Source organism: Dipodomys spectabilis, unplaced genomic scaffold (genome assembly GCF_019054845.1).
Source record: "Dipodomys spectabilis isolate Male_0828 unplaced genomic scaffold, ASM1905484v1 ptg000173l, whole genome shotgun sequence".
In the NCBI taxonomy this organism is placed as follows: domain Eukaryota; kingdom Metazoa; phylum Chordata; class Mammalia; order Rodentia; family Heteromyidae; genus Dipodomys; species Dipodomys spectabilis.
Window position 1 is genome coordinate 2,118,342 of NW_024870850.1, and position 16,346 is coordinate 2,134,687.

Here is a 16,346-nt window from a genome sequence, read left to right on the forward strand (position 1 = left end):
TTTAGTTTTCTACATGTAGTTAACCAGTTTTGCCAGCACCATTTACTGAAGAGGCTGTCTGTCTTCCATTCTACTGTTTTAGCTCCCTTATCGAAGATTAGATGGCTATAGGTCTGTAGGTTCATTTCTGGGTTTTCAATTCTATTCCATTGGTCCTGAGGTCTGTTCTTATGCCAATACCAAGCTGTTTTGATTACTAATTAAAATTCGTGAGAAGAGATAAAGAAGGTCGCTACGTACTAATTAAAGGATCTCTCCTTCAGGAGGATATTACAATTCTAAATATCTATTCGCAAAACAATGGAGCACCCAAATTTATCAAATAAACACTACTTTCCCTCAAATCCCATATAGATCCAAAGACATTAATTGTTCGGGATTTTAACACACCACTCTCCCCACTAGATAGATCAACTCGGCAAAAACTCAACAGAGAAACCGCAGATCTAAACAGCTGCATAGATCAACTAGACTTAACAGACATCTACCGAACATTTCACCCAGCAGCATCAGAATACACGTTTTTCTCAGCAGCACATGGAACGTTTTCTAAAATAGACCACATTTTAGGCCACAAAGCAAACTTGTCTAAATTCAGAAACATTGAAGTTATACCTTGCATTCTCTCTGACCACAAGGGAATCAAATTAGAACTCAACACCAAAAGCCACCAAAGAAAGTCCGGTATCACATGGAGGCTGAACAACACACTGCTGAATCATGAGTGGGTAATGGAAGGGATTAGAAAGGAAATTCAAATGTTCATGCTATTCAACAAAAATGAACACACAAAATACCAGCTCCTCTGGGACACAGCAAAGGCAGTACTCAGAGGCAAGTTTATAGCTTTGAGCTCCTACATCAACAAATTGGAGAGATCTGAAACTAACAATTTAATGACACATCTAAACCTCCTTGAAAAAGAGCAGCAAGATAAACCCCAATCCAATAGACGGAAAGAAATAATCAAAATTAAATCAGAATTAAATGAATTAGAATCCAAAAAAACTATAGAAAGAATCAACAAAACAAAGAGTTGGTTCTTCGAAAAACTTAACAAAATTGACTGACCCTTAGCAAATCTTATCAGAAAAAGAAGAGAACACACCCAAATTAATAAACTCAGAGATGAGAATGGAAACATCACCACGGAAACAACCAAGATTCAGAACATTATAAGGGAATACTTCTCAAAACTTTATGCTAATAAGTTTGAGAACTTGACAGAAATGGACCTCTTCCTAGCAAATATTGACATGCCAAAACTAAACCAAGATGAGTTAAACTATCTTAACAGGCCCATATCAAGCATTGAAATAGAAACAGCAATAAGAGACCTCCCAGCTAAGAAAAGTCCAGGACCAGATGGTTTTACAGCGGAATTTTACAAGGCCTTCAAAGCAGAGCTCACACCAATTCTCCTCCAACTCTTCAATGAAATTGAAAGAGAAAGCTCACTACCGAACACATTCTATGAAGCCATCATAACCCTCATCCCAAAACCAGGCAGGGACTCATCAAAGAAAGAGAACTATAGACCCATTTCTTTGATGAACATTGATGCAAAACTTCTCAACAAAATTTTGGCCAACCGACTTCAACAATTCATCCAAAAAATCATACACCACGATCAAATATGATTCATTTCAGGGATGCAAAGCTGGTTCAATATACGCAAATCAATTAATATTATTCATCACATCAACAGGAGCAAGAATAAGAACCACATGGTTATCTCAATAGACGCAGAAAAAGCATTCGACAAGATCCAACACCCCTTTATGATGCAGTTTTATTCATATTTTTATTAGTTATTCAGGATCTCATGGTTTTATATGAACTTTTACAGAGATAACATTAAATATCTTGTAGATATCTTAACACTATTTCAACTCACAAATAGGAAACGCCTCTTCACTTAGGCCTTTAATTTCGGTTATTAGTAGTTTTCTTGTATATACCATATATACCAAATTATAAAGGGAAAATATGACTTGGTCTTGAAAGTTAAATAAGCAAGACAAACAAAACACTATAAATTTCTGAGAAAACTCCAAAGAAAGGAATGTATAAACATCCTTTTAGAGACATAAATCTTCATTGAGAGAATAAAATTAATATCCCATTAAGCTGAGGCCTCACGCATGTTACATGAGTGCTCAGAGCTACAATTTCCCTCAGCTTCCAGCCTTGTATCAGATTCTTGTGTTAGAAAATTCAGTTTTCCCTCAAGTATATGGTGGGTACATACAACAGGCTTACAATGATCAAAACCATAAAATAAAATTAGAAACAGTCTGCAATGTTTTTTGTACCTATCCTGGAGTTTGAACTCAGAGCCTAGGTGCTGTCCCTGAGCTTTTTTCTCAAGGCTAGCACTCTACCACTTGAGTCACAGATCCACTTCCAGATCTTTGGTGGTTAATTGGAGAAAAAAGTCACACAGACTTTCCTGCCGAGGCTGGTTTTGAACCATGATCTTCAGATCTCAGCCTTCTGAGTAGCTAGGATAACAAGTGTGAGCCATTGTCTACCCTCACAATTTTTTTTGAGGATAATTAAAATTGGAAATCAGATGCGAAAATTTCCAAGCCAGCTTTCTCAGATCAGGGTGAGCCTGGGCTCTATGCTTTCTCTCTTTCCCCCCATTTCATTAGTATTGGCAAGCCTTAAGAGATAGGGAAAGAATAGACCAATTAGGCTAATTGTGAGTCCTGTGTATTGGTCTCTCAAGGCTATGCCAAGTACTGATAATTGATTCATGCCCTTGAGTTTTATAGGTTGTTCATTCTAGAACAATGAGCTCTATATGTGTAGTCTTTTCTTCCAAAGTCATCATTTCATCAAGATGCTCACCTCTGACTCTGATTTCTGGCAAGTCCTGAGAACAAAGTTTCAATCCCTCAACATTCACGACAGGAGAGAACAGGGGACCTGAACTTCTGGATTGCCCCAGTGGAGAGCTGATCTCAGCCCTGTGAGTGCCAGGGGCCATGGTAATGATGGAGGGACTGTTAGGAACCCAATTCCTCCTCACTCAAAGCAGGACTATTGGGATGGACAGCTAGATGGGAGAGCAACAACATGAAAAATGTCATCTCAGAATCTCATGATGCTTATATTCTCTTTCTGCTGAGGACTTCAGGATTCTTGATTCATAGGTCTGTTCTCACCTACCATGTCAGTCTTCCACAGGAATCACTAATATTAGGGCAAGAAATAGTTCCTTCCAATAGTGTGTCTATGCATCACCCACATTTTTTTCTCTTGTGCCATTTTTATATACATTATTTTCCCAGCTTACCAGTCATTAATTGGCCAATTATTTTACAGGGGACTAATTTACATTGTTTAGGATTTTTTATGATTGAGATTCTAAAAAATAATTATTTGTTCTTTTCTAGTTTTCTTGATGCTCCATAATTATTATTCTTACTACTTTTTTGTTGGTCAGGAGGCTTGAGCTTGGAGCCTGGGCACTGTCCCTGAGCATTTTTTTTTTTGGCTCAAGGCTAGCACTCTATCACTTTGAGTCACAGCTCCACTTCCAGTTTTCTGGTACTAAATTAGAGACAAGAGTTTCATGGATTTTCCTGCCGATGCTGGCTTTGAGTCATGATTCTCAGCTCTCAGCCTCCTAAATAGCTAGAATTACAGGCATGAGCCACCAGCACCCACATTCTATAATTATTTAGAGCTTAATTGATAAAGTTTATATAAGTAGCTCATTCTGTTTATTGCTAAATATATTAGTTATATGGATATACCACTTTTAGCTTATTCTCCAAACTATCCCACTTATTCAAGATGATCAAAAACCAGGTTTCAGTGGCTCAAACATATAATCCTAGTTACTCAAGAGGCTGAGATCCAAGGCTCATCTTTCAAAGCCAGCCTGGGAAGGAAAGTATGTGAGACTTTTAGCTTCCCTAAACTACCAGAAGTGGAGCTGTTGCTCAAGTAGTAGAACACTATCCTTGAGTGAAAAAGCTCAGAGACAGCACCAGGCCCTGAGTTCAAGTTCCAGGGCCAGCACACACAAAATTGAGATTAAAAAAAATTTTTTTTATGGTATAGGGATTTGAATTCAGGGCAAACTGGGATTTGAACCTAGCACTTGCTAGGCAGAAACCCTATGATACAATCCTTCAAAGTTGTTCTTAGCCAGCCGCTAGGGTCTCATACCTATAATCTTATATTCAGTAGGCTGAGACCTGAGGATTGCGAATTGAAACCATCCCAGGCCAAAAGGACCCCATGATACACTTATCTCCAATTAACCACTCAAACATTGGAAGTGGAGATGTGGCTCAAAATGGTAGAGTGCTACCCCTGAGCAAAAAAGCTCAGGGACAGCACTAGGGCATGAGTTAAAGCCCCATCACCACCAGAAAGAAAAGAAAAAGGTGCTCATAGATAGTCCATCAGACCATTTATAGAACTGCATTTTGAATAAAAATAAATAAATGGACCACTCAGTAACATTTGTTAATTAGAATATTTTTTAAAATGAAAAGGAGTATTCTGTCTGTTCCATTTAAGGGAGAGGGAGAATACTCTTGTGTTTATGGGTCTAGAGAATGGTGTTTTGAGGAGCTTTTGTTGATACATACTTTAAAAATATTTTTATTATCCTTAAGTAGTTTTACAAAGGAGCTGCTGGGCTGGGAAGGTGGCTCAGTGGTAGAGTGCTTGTCTTACAAAGGAGCTGCTATTCAACAAAGCAATTTATGAATAAGTTTACATCTTGATCAATGTTACCCCTTTCAACATTCTCACCTACTCATCTCAACCCACCCCTTCCCTCACTTTTCTTAGTTTTTAGGTTTTGTATTGAATTTTTGCCATTTAACAAAGCAATTTATGTATACAATGATCTGTGTCATCACTTCAACATCTCTGCCCTCCTTCCACCCACCCCCTCCCTTATATTTCTCAATTCTCAATAAATTCTTGCCTGCCTTTTCCCCCTTCCCCTCTTTCATTTGTCTACCCCTCTCCTCTTAGCCCCACCCTCCCCTCAGGAAGTTCCCATTTTCTGGTACTTAGTTTTATGGGCTTTGACTTAGACTTTTTAAAGAATTACACTATTTGCACTATCCATAGAGTCTATATGTCAGTTAATTCATTTGTAACCCCCTTGCTTACTACCTGGTGTGTTTACTTGTAGATCTAAACACACATTCTAGCTACCACAAATGAGGGACACCATGCAACCTATGTTTCTCTGAGTCTGACTCACTTTGCTTTATACAATTTCTTTCCAAGTCTTTCCATTTCCTTATGAGTGATACAATATCATTCTTTCTGATTGATGAGCAGAATTCTATTGTATATATACACTACATTTTCTTGATGTATGCATCCATTGAGGGGCATCTGGGCTGATTACTTATCTTGGCTATGGTAATTAATGATGCAGTGAATACACTTGTGCTGAAAGCTTTAGTGTGGCCCTCTTTGTGCTCTATTGGATAAATGCCTTGGAATGGAATTACTGGTCAAATCTTTCTAAGATCTGGAGTCACAATAAATCAAAGAAAGATTAGACAAATGGAATTTCATCAAATTTAAAAGTGTTTCTTCATAGTAAAGGACATAGCTAACATACTAAACAAAAAGATCACAGAACAGGAAAAGATTTTTACCAGATGTACATCAAACAACATCCTAATATCCAAAATATACTTAGAGTTAAAAAACTAACTACCCCAAAACCTAAACCCTCAAAGGAATGACAACCCCATGAATAAATGAGCTAATGGCTTAAAGAGTGACTTCCCAGAAAAAGTGGAAAAGTGGCCAATGGAAACATGAAGAAATGTTCAACATCTCTGGCCATAAAGGAAATGCAAATCAAAACAACACTGAAATACCACCTCACTCCAGTTAGAATGGCCATTATCAAAAAACCTAGCAATAACCGATGCCAGCATGGATGTGGTCAAAAGGGAACTCTATTACAGTGTTGGTGGGAATTTAAGCTTGTTAAACTACTCTGGAAATGATACATATTTTTAAGATCTCTAATTACTCTTGCAGTTGTAGAAGCTTACCTTAGTGGAAAACATAAGCATTCCACATTTTCCAAACTAGAATTATGTAGGAACAGCTGAAAGTGATTTGGGGAGAGTACTAATGTGAAGTCCATTGCCATAACTGAGGAACAATGCTAAACATGTGTGACCCTCAAACATGAGAACTTCATTTATGAATTGCTTCAACTCACATCATAGAGTAATGGGTTTCTATTATCCATGCTTTTTCCTTTCTTTCAGGCTCTCTTCATTTTTCTGAAAGGTAATTGTGCTAGATGGAGCCAAGGAATCTAACAGGTGTCTTGGAATTCCACCTCCAAGGTCTCTCTGATGATACAGCACTGCAGCCTTTCTTGTCTGGCTTACTTCTGTCCATGTACATGGTCGCCTTGCTCGGAAATCTGCTCATCATCCTGGCTGTCAGCTCTGACCCTCACCTCCACACCCCCATGTACTTCTTCCTCTCCATCCTCTCCTTAGATGACATCTGCTTCATCTCCACCATTGTCCCCAAGATGCTGGTGAACATGCAGACACACAGCAAATCCATCAGCTATGCTGGCTGCCTAACCCAGGTGTTCTTTTTTGCCTTGTTTGGAGGTTTGGACAGTCAGCTGCTTGCAGTGATGGCCTATGATCGTTTGGTGGCCATCTGTCACCCTTTACACTATCCAACCATCATGAACTACCATCTGTGTGGTTTGTTGATCCTACTGTCATTGTTCATGGGTCTTTTGGACTCCCTGACACACAGTGTGATGGTGTCACAACTTACCTTCTGCAAAGATGTAGAAATTTCTCACTTCTTCTGTGACCCACCTCAACTCCTTAAGCTTGCCTGTGATTATAGTTCTATCATTAGTATATTTATCTATCTTATTGGAGCAATCTTTGGGGATGTTCCGGTTTCAGGCATACTTTATTCTTATGTTCGAATTGTTTCTACCACTCTGAGAGTCCCATCCACAAGTGGGAAATATAAAGCATTTTCTACTTGTGGGTCTCACCTCTCAGTGGTGTGCTTATTTTATGGAACAGGCATGGGGGAATATTTTAGCTCCATCATTTCATATGACACCACAAAGGTGATGGTTGCCACAGTGATGTATACCATGGTCACTCCTATGCTGAACCCTTTTGTCTACAGTTTAAGGAACAGGGATATCAAGAGGGCACTCAGGAAACATCTTAGAATAACAACCTAACATCCATACCAAGGCTGAGTGTTCTGGTGTGTGGGTTAAGAAAGACTGCCAAATAACATCTAGAAAACCAACATCATGGCTTCTGTTAATTCTTACCCTTTTTATTTCCTTGTGGTTTCTCACATGGACTTTCTTTCATCTTGCACTGCTATTACTTTGGATCAATGCTACAAAGGGTCCTGTGTTAACAGTACTTCATGTGAAGAGGACAGTCCCACCCCTATTGTTGGGAGGATGGGATGGGAAGTGGAAACAAAGGAGGAGTCTACAATGCTTGATAAGAAATGTACTCATTATCTTGCTCATGTAATTGTAACCCCTCTGTACAGTATTTTCACAATTAAAATGTAGAAAAAAAGAATGTTCTTAAAAAGCATTATAGGTTCAAGATTTGGTTTACCACCTACAAATGCTATTGGAGGTGGTGGTAGAATGTTTAGGGTGGTGGGGAGCCTTGTGTAAGGGACTTGGGCCATTGGTAGAGTGACCTCAAAAAAGAACATGGTCCCTTGTCTCATCTAATCACCAAAGCACCTGGGCCAAGGAATTGCTGACTGAAACAGGACCTAAAATGAACCTTTCTGCCTCCTAGATTATTCATCTCAGACATTGTGTTATCATGATATAAAAAAAAAACCATACAGACACTTGGAATGTAATGTAAAGGAACTACGTGGTTCAAAACCACTGTCTGTTGGAACAGTGAGTTCCTGTAATGTATGTTTATCATTAATTAACCAAGAATCACTAAGAACTTCACAGCTGCTTATATTAATTATGTTCACCCCTGTCTCAACCCTCTGCACTGTCCTTGTCTATTTTACATAAATTTTGGGCATCCACCAAATCTATGAATGTAGATATTCAGAGATTGAATGTCACTGGCATTCGTATTGCTAGCTAGCATCCTGGAAGCTTTCACCTGATGTAATCGAACATCAAATACTCTGAATTTAATTAGGTTATTTTTGGCAAGAAAACAAGTGTATTGAAAGATTCTGAACTTATTATTCATTTTAAAAACTATTTTTGAGCTCATGTGGATACTACAAAATAAGGTACTTTATTGAGATATGTCTAAATATAAATAAAATTAAAATTGATCATATTTGCCCAAACTTTTACACTTTCATGTTCTCTTTTTAATAAGGTTTTTTATTGTGAAAATACCATACAGAGGGGTTACAATTACATGAGCAAGGTAATAAGTACATTTCTTATCAAGCATTGTTGCTTCCTCCTTTGTTTTTCCCCTACCATCTCTGCCCTCCCATCTCCACGAATACACTCCCCTTCACTCCATGCCAAAGTTGTAAATTGTTTTCTGACATAGCATCTTGTACATCTCATTGTTGCAATGGGTCCACCTGTATCCCTATTTAAACAATTTGTTTTTTCCCTTCCCCTCCACAAATTATACCAACATCAAATACAGTCAAAACAGGGGTTATACTGTGGGGGAGGGACATACAAAACAAAAAAAAAATCACCTTATAAATATGTTAAAAACAATAGCAAGAAAGAAAAAAAAAAACATTTGAGTCCTTTTCTTGGGGTTCATCTTGGCTAACATCATCTTATCTGACTTTTTCTGCTTGTCTCAGTCATATACTAGTTATTGCAAATAAGGGAAACCATGGGACCTATGTTTCTTTGGGCCTGGCTTACTTCACTTACTACAATTTTTTCTAAGTCTCCATTTCCTAACAAATAGGGCAATGTCATTCTTTCTGATGGAGGCATGGAATTCCATTGTGTTTATATACCACATTTTCTTGATCCATTCATCTACTGAGGGCATCGGGGTTGGTTCCATATCTTAGCTATGGTAAATAATGCTGCAATAAACATGGTTTTGTTGGTAGCTTTAGTATGGTCTTGTTTGTGATCATTTGGGTAAATGCCCAAAAGTGGGATTGTTGGATTATAGGGGAGCTCTATGTAGATATTTTTTTTTTTGTCGGTCATGGGGCTTAGGCGCTGTCCCTCAGCTCTTCAACTCAAGACTAGCCTCTACCACTTGAGCACAGTGCCACTTCTGGTTTTCTAGTGGTTTTTTGGAGATAAGAATCTCATGGAGTTTCCTTCCTGGGCTGGCTTTTTTTTGTGTGTGTGAAAATATTGTGTAGAGGGGCTACAATTACATGGGCAAGCTAATTACATTTCTTACCAAGCATTGTAGCCTCCTCCTTTGTTTCCCCTTTCCATCCCATCCTCCCCCCTTCCACTAAACCCTCCTCCCCCCCAAAGTTTTAAAGTTCATTTTCCATGTCACAACTTGTACATCTCATTGTTGCAATGGGTTCACCTGTATTTGATCCTGGGCTGGCTTTGAACCATTATCCTCAGATCTTAGTCTCCTGAGTAGCTAGGATTACAGGTGTGATCGACTGACACCTGGCTTATGTGGAGATTTTTATCTCCATTTACTTATGCAAAAAAGCCAGAAATGGAGCTGTGGCTCAAGTGACAGAGCACTAACCTTGAGCACAAAAGCTCATGGACAGCAACCGGTTTCTGAGTTCAAGCCCCAGGACTGGCCACACACACACACACACACACACACACACACACACACACACACACACACACACAAAAAAAAAAACACATGAAAAATTACTATGTCTGCATTCCTGTCTTCTTATAATCAGATCCTAGAGCAGTCATGGATTAGACAGGAAAAAACACCAATGAGCAGTCCAGGCCCTAGCAACTAGACAGGTGATTTTTTTCTCTGAACACTTCTTTTGTTTTCCCTCTCAATATTTGTTCAGGCAATTCATGAACTAGGGTTATCTTTCTGTTTTATAATGTGTTTAGTTGCTGTGCTTAAGGTTATGCAGTTAACATTGAGTTACATTTAGTCTGGTATTTTGTCCCTGTTTAAAAATATTAAGTAGTTGTACAAAGAGGTTACATATGTCAGAATATGAGTACAATGTGTCTTGATCAATGTTTTTCCCTAAAGTTAGGCAATTCAGTTTGAACATAACATACATTGAATATAATGACTGAATTTGCTCAACTTTCCTTCATAGAATAATTTCCTTTTTTCCAAATTTTTTATTGTGATTGAGTGGTTACATAATTTCCCAAATTTCACAGTATTGAGGGATAGTGATGCTCAGTTAAAGTCACAAACACATTCTAACTTTCCTGGAGCAAATTGTCTATCACGGTCTATAACATTTATGAGTTCTCTGTGCTTTGCCATACAGTTATTTCTTCCACATTGGGTGATATGTACATTTCTTTTGTTTTGCATAGCATCACCTGTTCCCTTTTTCCCACTTGTTCCCTCCCTCCCATCACTGCCATTGAGTTGCTTAGTTCATTTTGGTCAATGTCCAGTGCAGCTGATGGGTCCTGCTGTTATATGTTTTTCCCTGATTTCCTCTAGTTCTGTATCGTCTTACTGGTTCCCCTCCAGTGTACACATATATACCATACATGTGATCAGCAGCATGGGGATATTTAGTAGTGGTTCGACCAGATGAGTGGAAGTTCTTTGTTTCTTAAGTCCTGTTAATTTTGTCATATCACCTAACATTTTGGATTTAGCATCCACTTATCAGGGAGACCATGTACCGTTTGTCTCTTTGTTCTTGGCTTACCTCGCTCAACATGATTTCTTCTAGCTCTATCCATTTTCCTGCAAATGCCATTATTTTGTCATTTCTTATGGCTGCATAATATTCCATTGTGTATAGATCCCACAATTTTTGGATCCATTCATCTGTGGTGGGACATCTGGGTTGTTTCCATATCCTGGCTATTGTGAACAGTGATGCAATAAACATGGAGGTGCATGTGTCCTTGTATACTGGTTCCTGTTGTTCAGGATAGATGCCTAGAAGTGGTAGGACTGGGTCATAAGGGAGGTCAATATTTAGCTTTCTGAGGACCCTCCAGACTGCTTTCCAAAGTGGTTATATAAGTGTACATTCCCACCAGCAGTGTAATAGGGTTCCTCTTTCTCCACATCCCCTCCAGCATTTGTCGTTGGCTGACTTGAGTCAGAATGTCCCACATTCTGACTGGGGTAAGTTGGTATCTCAGGGTTGTTTTTATTTGCATTTCCTTCATAACCAGGGATAGTGAACATTTCCTCATGTGTTTCTTTGCCATTTTTTCTCTTCATCTGAGAAGTCTCCTTTAGTTCCCTTGCCCATTTAGTAATTGGTTTGTTAGGTTTGGGTGGGATTAGTTTCTTGAGTTCCCTATATATACTGGATATTAACCCCTTGTCTGATATACTGCTGGTAAATATTTTTTCCCAATTAGTTGGTTGTCTTTCTAGCTTGGTTACTATAGCTTTAGCTGTGCAGAAGCTTTTTATTTTAAGGTAGTCACATTTGTCGAGTCTCCCTCCAATTTGTTGTGACCCTGGGACTCTGTTCAGGAAGCTCCTTCCTGTGCCTATAAGTTCAAGGGTCTCTCCTACTCTGTCCTGCAATAGTTTCAGAGATTCAGGTTTAATGTTAAGGTCTTTAATCCATCTTGAGTTGATGTTGGTGCATAGGCTGGGGTCCACTTTTAGTCTTCTGCATGTGGCCACCCAGTTTTCCCAGCACCAGTGGTTGAAGAGGCTGTGTTTCTTCCATTGTATGTCTTTGGCTCCTTTATCAAATATCAGCTGACTGTAGGCATGTGGATTTATTTCTGGATCTTCTATTCCATTCCATTGGTCTTCAGGTCTGTTTTTGTGCCAGTACCATGCTGTCTGTGTTATTATGGCTCTATAGTAGTGTTTAAAGTTCGGCATGGATATCCCTACCATGTTGTCTTTATTCTCTAGAATTGTTTTGGCTATTCTAGATCTTTTGTTGTTCCATATGAATTTTTGGACTGTTTTCTGTATTTCAGAGATGTACGTCATTGGGATTTTTATAGGAATTGCATTCAATTTGTATATTAATTTTGGCAGTATTGCCATTTTCACTATATTGTCTGCCTATCCAAGAGCATGGGAGGTCTTTCCATTTCTTAGTATCTTCTGTAATGTCTTTAACTTTTTATAGTTTTCATTAACTAGTTTTTTTTACATCTTTGGTAAGGTTAATTCCTATATATTCTATTTTTTTGGAGGTTATTGTGAATGAGGTTGCTTCCTTTATTTCCCTCTCTGCTTGTACATTGTCAGTGTACAGGAAAGCAACTGATTTTTGTGGGTTGATTTTGTATCCTACTACTTTGCCAAAGTGATTTATGATTTCTAAGAGTTTGGGGATGGAGTTTTTGGGATTGTGAAGGTATAGTATCATGTTGTCTGCAAAAAGGGATAGTTTAACTTCTATCCCTATGCAGATTCCTTTAATGTCTTTTTCTTTCCTTATTGCCCTGGCTAAGGGTTCCAGGACTATATTGAAGAGGACTGGAGACAGTGGGCATCCTTGCCTTGTTCCTGATTTTAGGAGAATTTGTTGTAGCTTTTCCCCATTAAGTATAATATTGGCTATTGGTCTGTTGTAATGGCTTTTATTGTTTTAAGATATGTTCCTTCTATTCCTATTTTCTCCAGAGCTTTTAGTATGAATGAATGTTGAATTTTATCAAAGGCCTTTTCTGCATCTGTGGAGATAATCATGTGATTCTTGACCTTGGCTCTGTTGATGTGTTGGATTACATGTATTGACTTAGGTATGTTAAACCATCCCTGCATCTCTGGGATGAAGCCTACCTGGTCATAGTGTATGATTTTTTTATGTGTTTCTGGATTCTTTTAGCTAGAATCTTGTTAAGAATCTTTGCATCTGTGTTCATCAAGGAAATTGGCCTGTAATTCTCTTTTTTGTTTGGGTCTTTGCCTGATTTGAGAATGAGTGTGATATTGGCTTCATAGAATGAGTTTGGGATAGCTCCCTCCTTCTCTGTTTCTCTGAAGGACTTGAGGAGTATGGGTGTTAGTTCTTCTTTAAAGGTCTTATAGAATTCTGCTGTGAATCCATCTGGTCCTGGTTTGTTTTTTTTTTGTTTTTTTGGAAGACTTTTGATAGCTTCCTGTGTCTTGTTGTAGGATATTGGCTTATTTAATTGATTTACTTCTTTGCTCAGTTTGGGCAACTTGTATTTCTCTAAAAATGCATCCATTTCTGCCAGATTTTCTTCCTTTAGAGAGTATAACTTTTGAAAGTAGTCCGTTAAGATTGTTTGGATATCTTGGGTATGTGTTGTGATTTTTTTGGGGTTTTTTTTTTTTTGGGCCTAAACTCTGGGCCTGGGCGCTGTCCCTCAGCTCTTCAGCTCAAGGTTAGCGCTCTACCACTTGAGCCACAACACCACTTCTGGCTTTTTTCTTTTTGCTTATGTGGTGCTGAGGAATCGAACCCAGGGCCTCAGGCATGCAAGGCAAGCGCTCTACCACTGAGCCAACTTCCCAGCCCCTGTGCTGTGATTTTTTTCCCGTGGCATCCCTAATCCTGTTAATATGGGTTTCCTCTCTTCTTTTTTTAAATTAATCTTGCCAATGGTCCATCAATTTTATTTATTTTTTTCAAAGAACCAGCTTTTTGTTTGGTTAATTTTGGCTATAGTTTTCTGATTTTCTAATTGATTAATCTCTGCTCTTAATTTGGTTATCTGGCTCCATCTACTAACTTTAGGTTCCATTTTTTTCATGTTTTTGTAGCTGTTTTAATTGCAACATGAGATTATTTACTTGGTCTGTCTCTATTTTCTTGATGTGGGCACTGAGGGCAATAAATTTGCCCCTCAGGGCTGCTTTTGCTGTTTCCCACACGTTTTTTTGTGATATGTCTTCATTTTCATTGAGTTGTAGGAATTTTTTAATTTCTTCCTTAATCTCTTCCATTACCCAGGTGTTGCTTAGAAATGTGCTGTTCAATTTCCATGTATTTGAATAATTTCTGTGGTATGTTTTGTTATTGAGAACTAGCTTGATTCCACTGTGGTCAGATAGGATACAGGGGATTATATCAATCCCCTTGTATTTGCTTAAGTTCCTCGCATGAACTATGATATGGTCTATGTTGGAGAAAGTTCCATGAGCTGCTGAGGAGAATGTGTACTGTGTTGTTTTAGGGTGAAATACTCGGTAGATGTCAGTTAGCTCCACTTGAAGTATGGCCTCACTTAATTCAGTAGTTTCTTTGCCAATCCTCTGGTTGGTAGACCTGTCCGGTGAGAGTGGGGTGTTAAAGTCTCCTAGTATTATCGTATTGGGATCTATTTTATTGTGTAAGTTTGAGAGTATTTGCTTAACATATTTGGGTGCTCCAATTTGGGGAATATAAGTTGATAATGGTAATATCCTCCTCTTGGATTGTTCCCTGTATTAATATGTAGTGTCCTTCCTTGTCTTTTTGTATTGATTTTAATGAAAAGTTTATTTTGTCAGATATCAGGATTGCTACACCTGCTTTCTTACTGGGGGCATTTGATTGGTAGATCCTTTCCCAACCCTTCACTCTGAGTTTGTTTGTATGTTTGTCTGAGAGTTGGTTCTCCTGAAGGCAACAGATGGATGGGTCATGTTTTCTGATCCAATCTGCAGTTCTTTTTCTTTTGATTGGCAAATTAAAACCTTTAATATTAAGAGATAGTATAGAGAGATGCATTGTGGTCCCTGTCATTCCTTGTTTTCTTAAGTTTTTCTGCTTTCCTTTCTTCCTGTGCTTGCTCAGTTAGACTTCTATTAATGCCTGTCTGGGTGCAGGTCCCTGTTCCTGGGTGCTTTCTTCAGGTTGTGTTCCCCCTCTTAGTATTCTTTGTAATACTAGCTTAATGTTTATGTATTCATTTAGTTTTTCTTTGCTATTAAAAATTTTAGCTCTCCATTGAATGTGAATGCTAGCTTTGCCGGGTATATCAGTCTGGGTTGGCAGTTATTGGCTCTCAGGGCTCGTATGGTACTTTCCCAGGCCTTCCTTGTATTCAGTGTTTGTGTGGAGAGATCTGCAGTGATTCTAATTTTTTTTCCCGTTGTAGTATATCTACTTCTTCATTTTTGCTGCATGCAAGATTGTTTCCTTATTATTCAGCTCTTTCATTTTTACTATAATGTGTCTAGAAGTGTTTCTCCTGGGATCTTGCTTGTTAGATGTTGTATATGCTTCTGTTATGTAAGTAAGATGTTCTTTTTTGCGATGGGGAAATTTTTACCGATTATCTTGTTGAATAGGTGTTGCATTCCCTTGCTTTGATATTCCTCACCTTCATCCACTCCAATTATACGAAGGTTAAATTTCTTGGCACTATCTGCTTGCTCTTGGATTTCCTTTTGGCATAATTTAAGTGATTTTTCCATATCTGTCATTTTTTGGTCCAGTTGGTGTATTCTGTCTGACACTCTACATTCCATTTTGTTCACTCTGTGCTTTGCATGGAGGAAATGGACTCATTTATGGATTCGATGTTGGTTCTCAAAGTACTAATCTCACCTTTTAATGAGGTGTGTACTGCCTCTATTTTTGCACTAATCATACATCTTAGTGAGGTGTGTGCTACCTCTATTTTTGTACTACTCTCACCTCTTAGTGAGGTGTGTGCTGCCTCTATTTTTGCATGCATCTACTGTTTGATATCCTGCATCTCTTTCAATATTTTGACCCTGTGTTCTTTCAATTTCTAGTCTATTTCTTGCTTTAATTCTTGATTCATTGCCTCCAGCATCTCTTGGAAGTAGCTTTTGTCCTCCATTCATGGTTTGCTCCCACTGGGGCTCTCCCCTGGGTGGCTGCTGGCTTTTGGGGATAGCTTGCTATCCTGGGTGTTGATAAACCTTGTAATTTTTCTTTGTGATTTTTGCATGGGGATTCAGGGATTATTGGAGACTAATCTCCAATTTTGTTTTGGTCAATAGGTGTCTGTCTGCTTGGTTACTGTTTCTGTGCTGGTAGAGAGAGTCTGTACCAGATCTAGATTCTGTTGGGGGCCGACCTCCAGCTGCTGGTCTGACTCACATAAGGTTCTTGGCTCTCTGTTCTAGAGAGCCAAGTTCCTGCCTTTAGAAAGGTTGAGCAGCCTAGAATGCTCCTGTTTTCTCCTACATGTGCTCTTGGCGACATCGGATGTGCTGGATGCACTCTCCCAGTTGCTGGAGTCTGCTATGGGCTCCTGATTTTTTTGGTTTTTGTTTTTATTT

At 38.6% G+C, this 16,346-nt stretch overlaps 1 protein-coding gene across 1 annotated transcript; it reads left to right on the forward strand.

Annotated features, from left to right (window-relative positions):
- Positions 1-6,313: 6,313 nt before the first annotated feature.
- LOC122119769 (olfactory receptor 7E24-like) lies at positions 6,314-7,243 on the forward strand. Its single transcript, XM_042693819.1, has one exon. It carries the CDS (start codon positions 6,314-6,316, stop codon positions 7,241-7,243), a length of 930 nt encoding a protein of 309 aa, XP_042549753.1.
- The last annotated feature ends 9,103 nt before the right edge of the window (positions 7,244-16,346 follow it).

Coding starts and splice junctions, on each gene's coding strand:
- LOC122119769 (XM_042693819.1), top strand. CDS start 6,314: ATGGAGCCAAGGAATCTAACAGGTGTCTTGGAATTCCACCTCCAAGGT.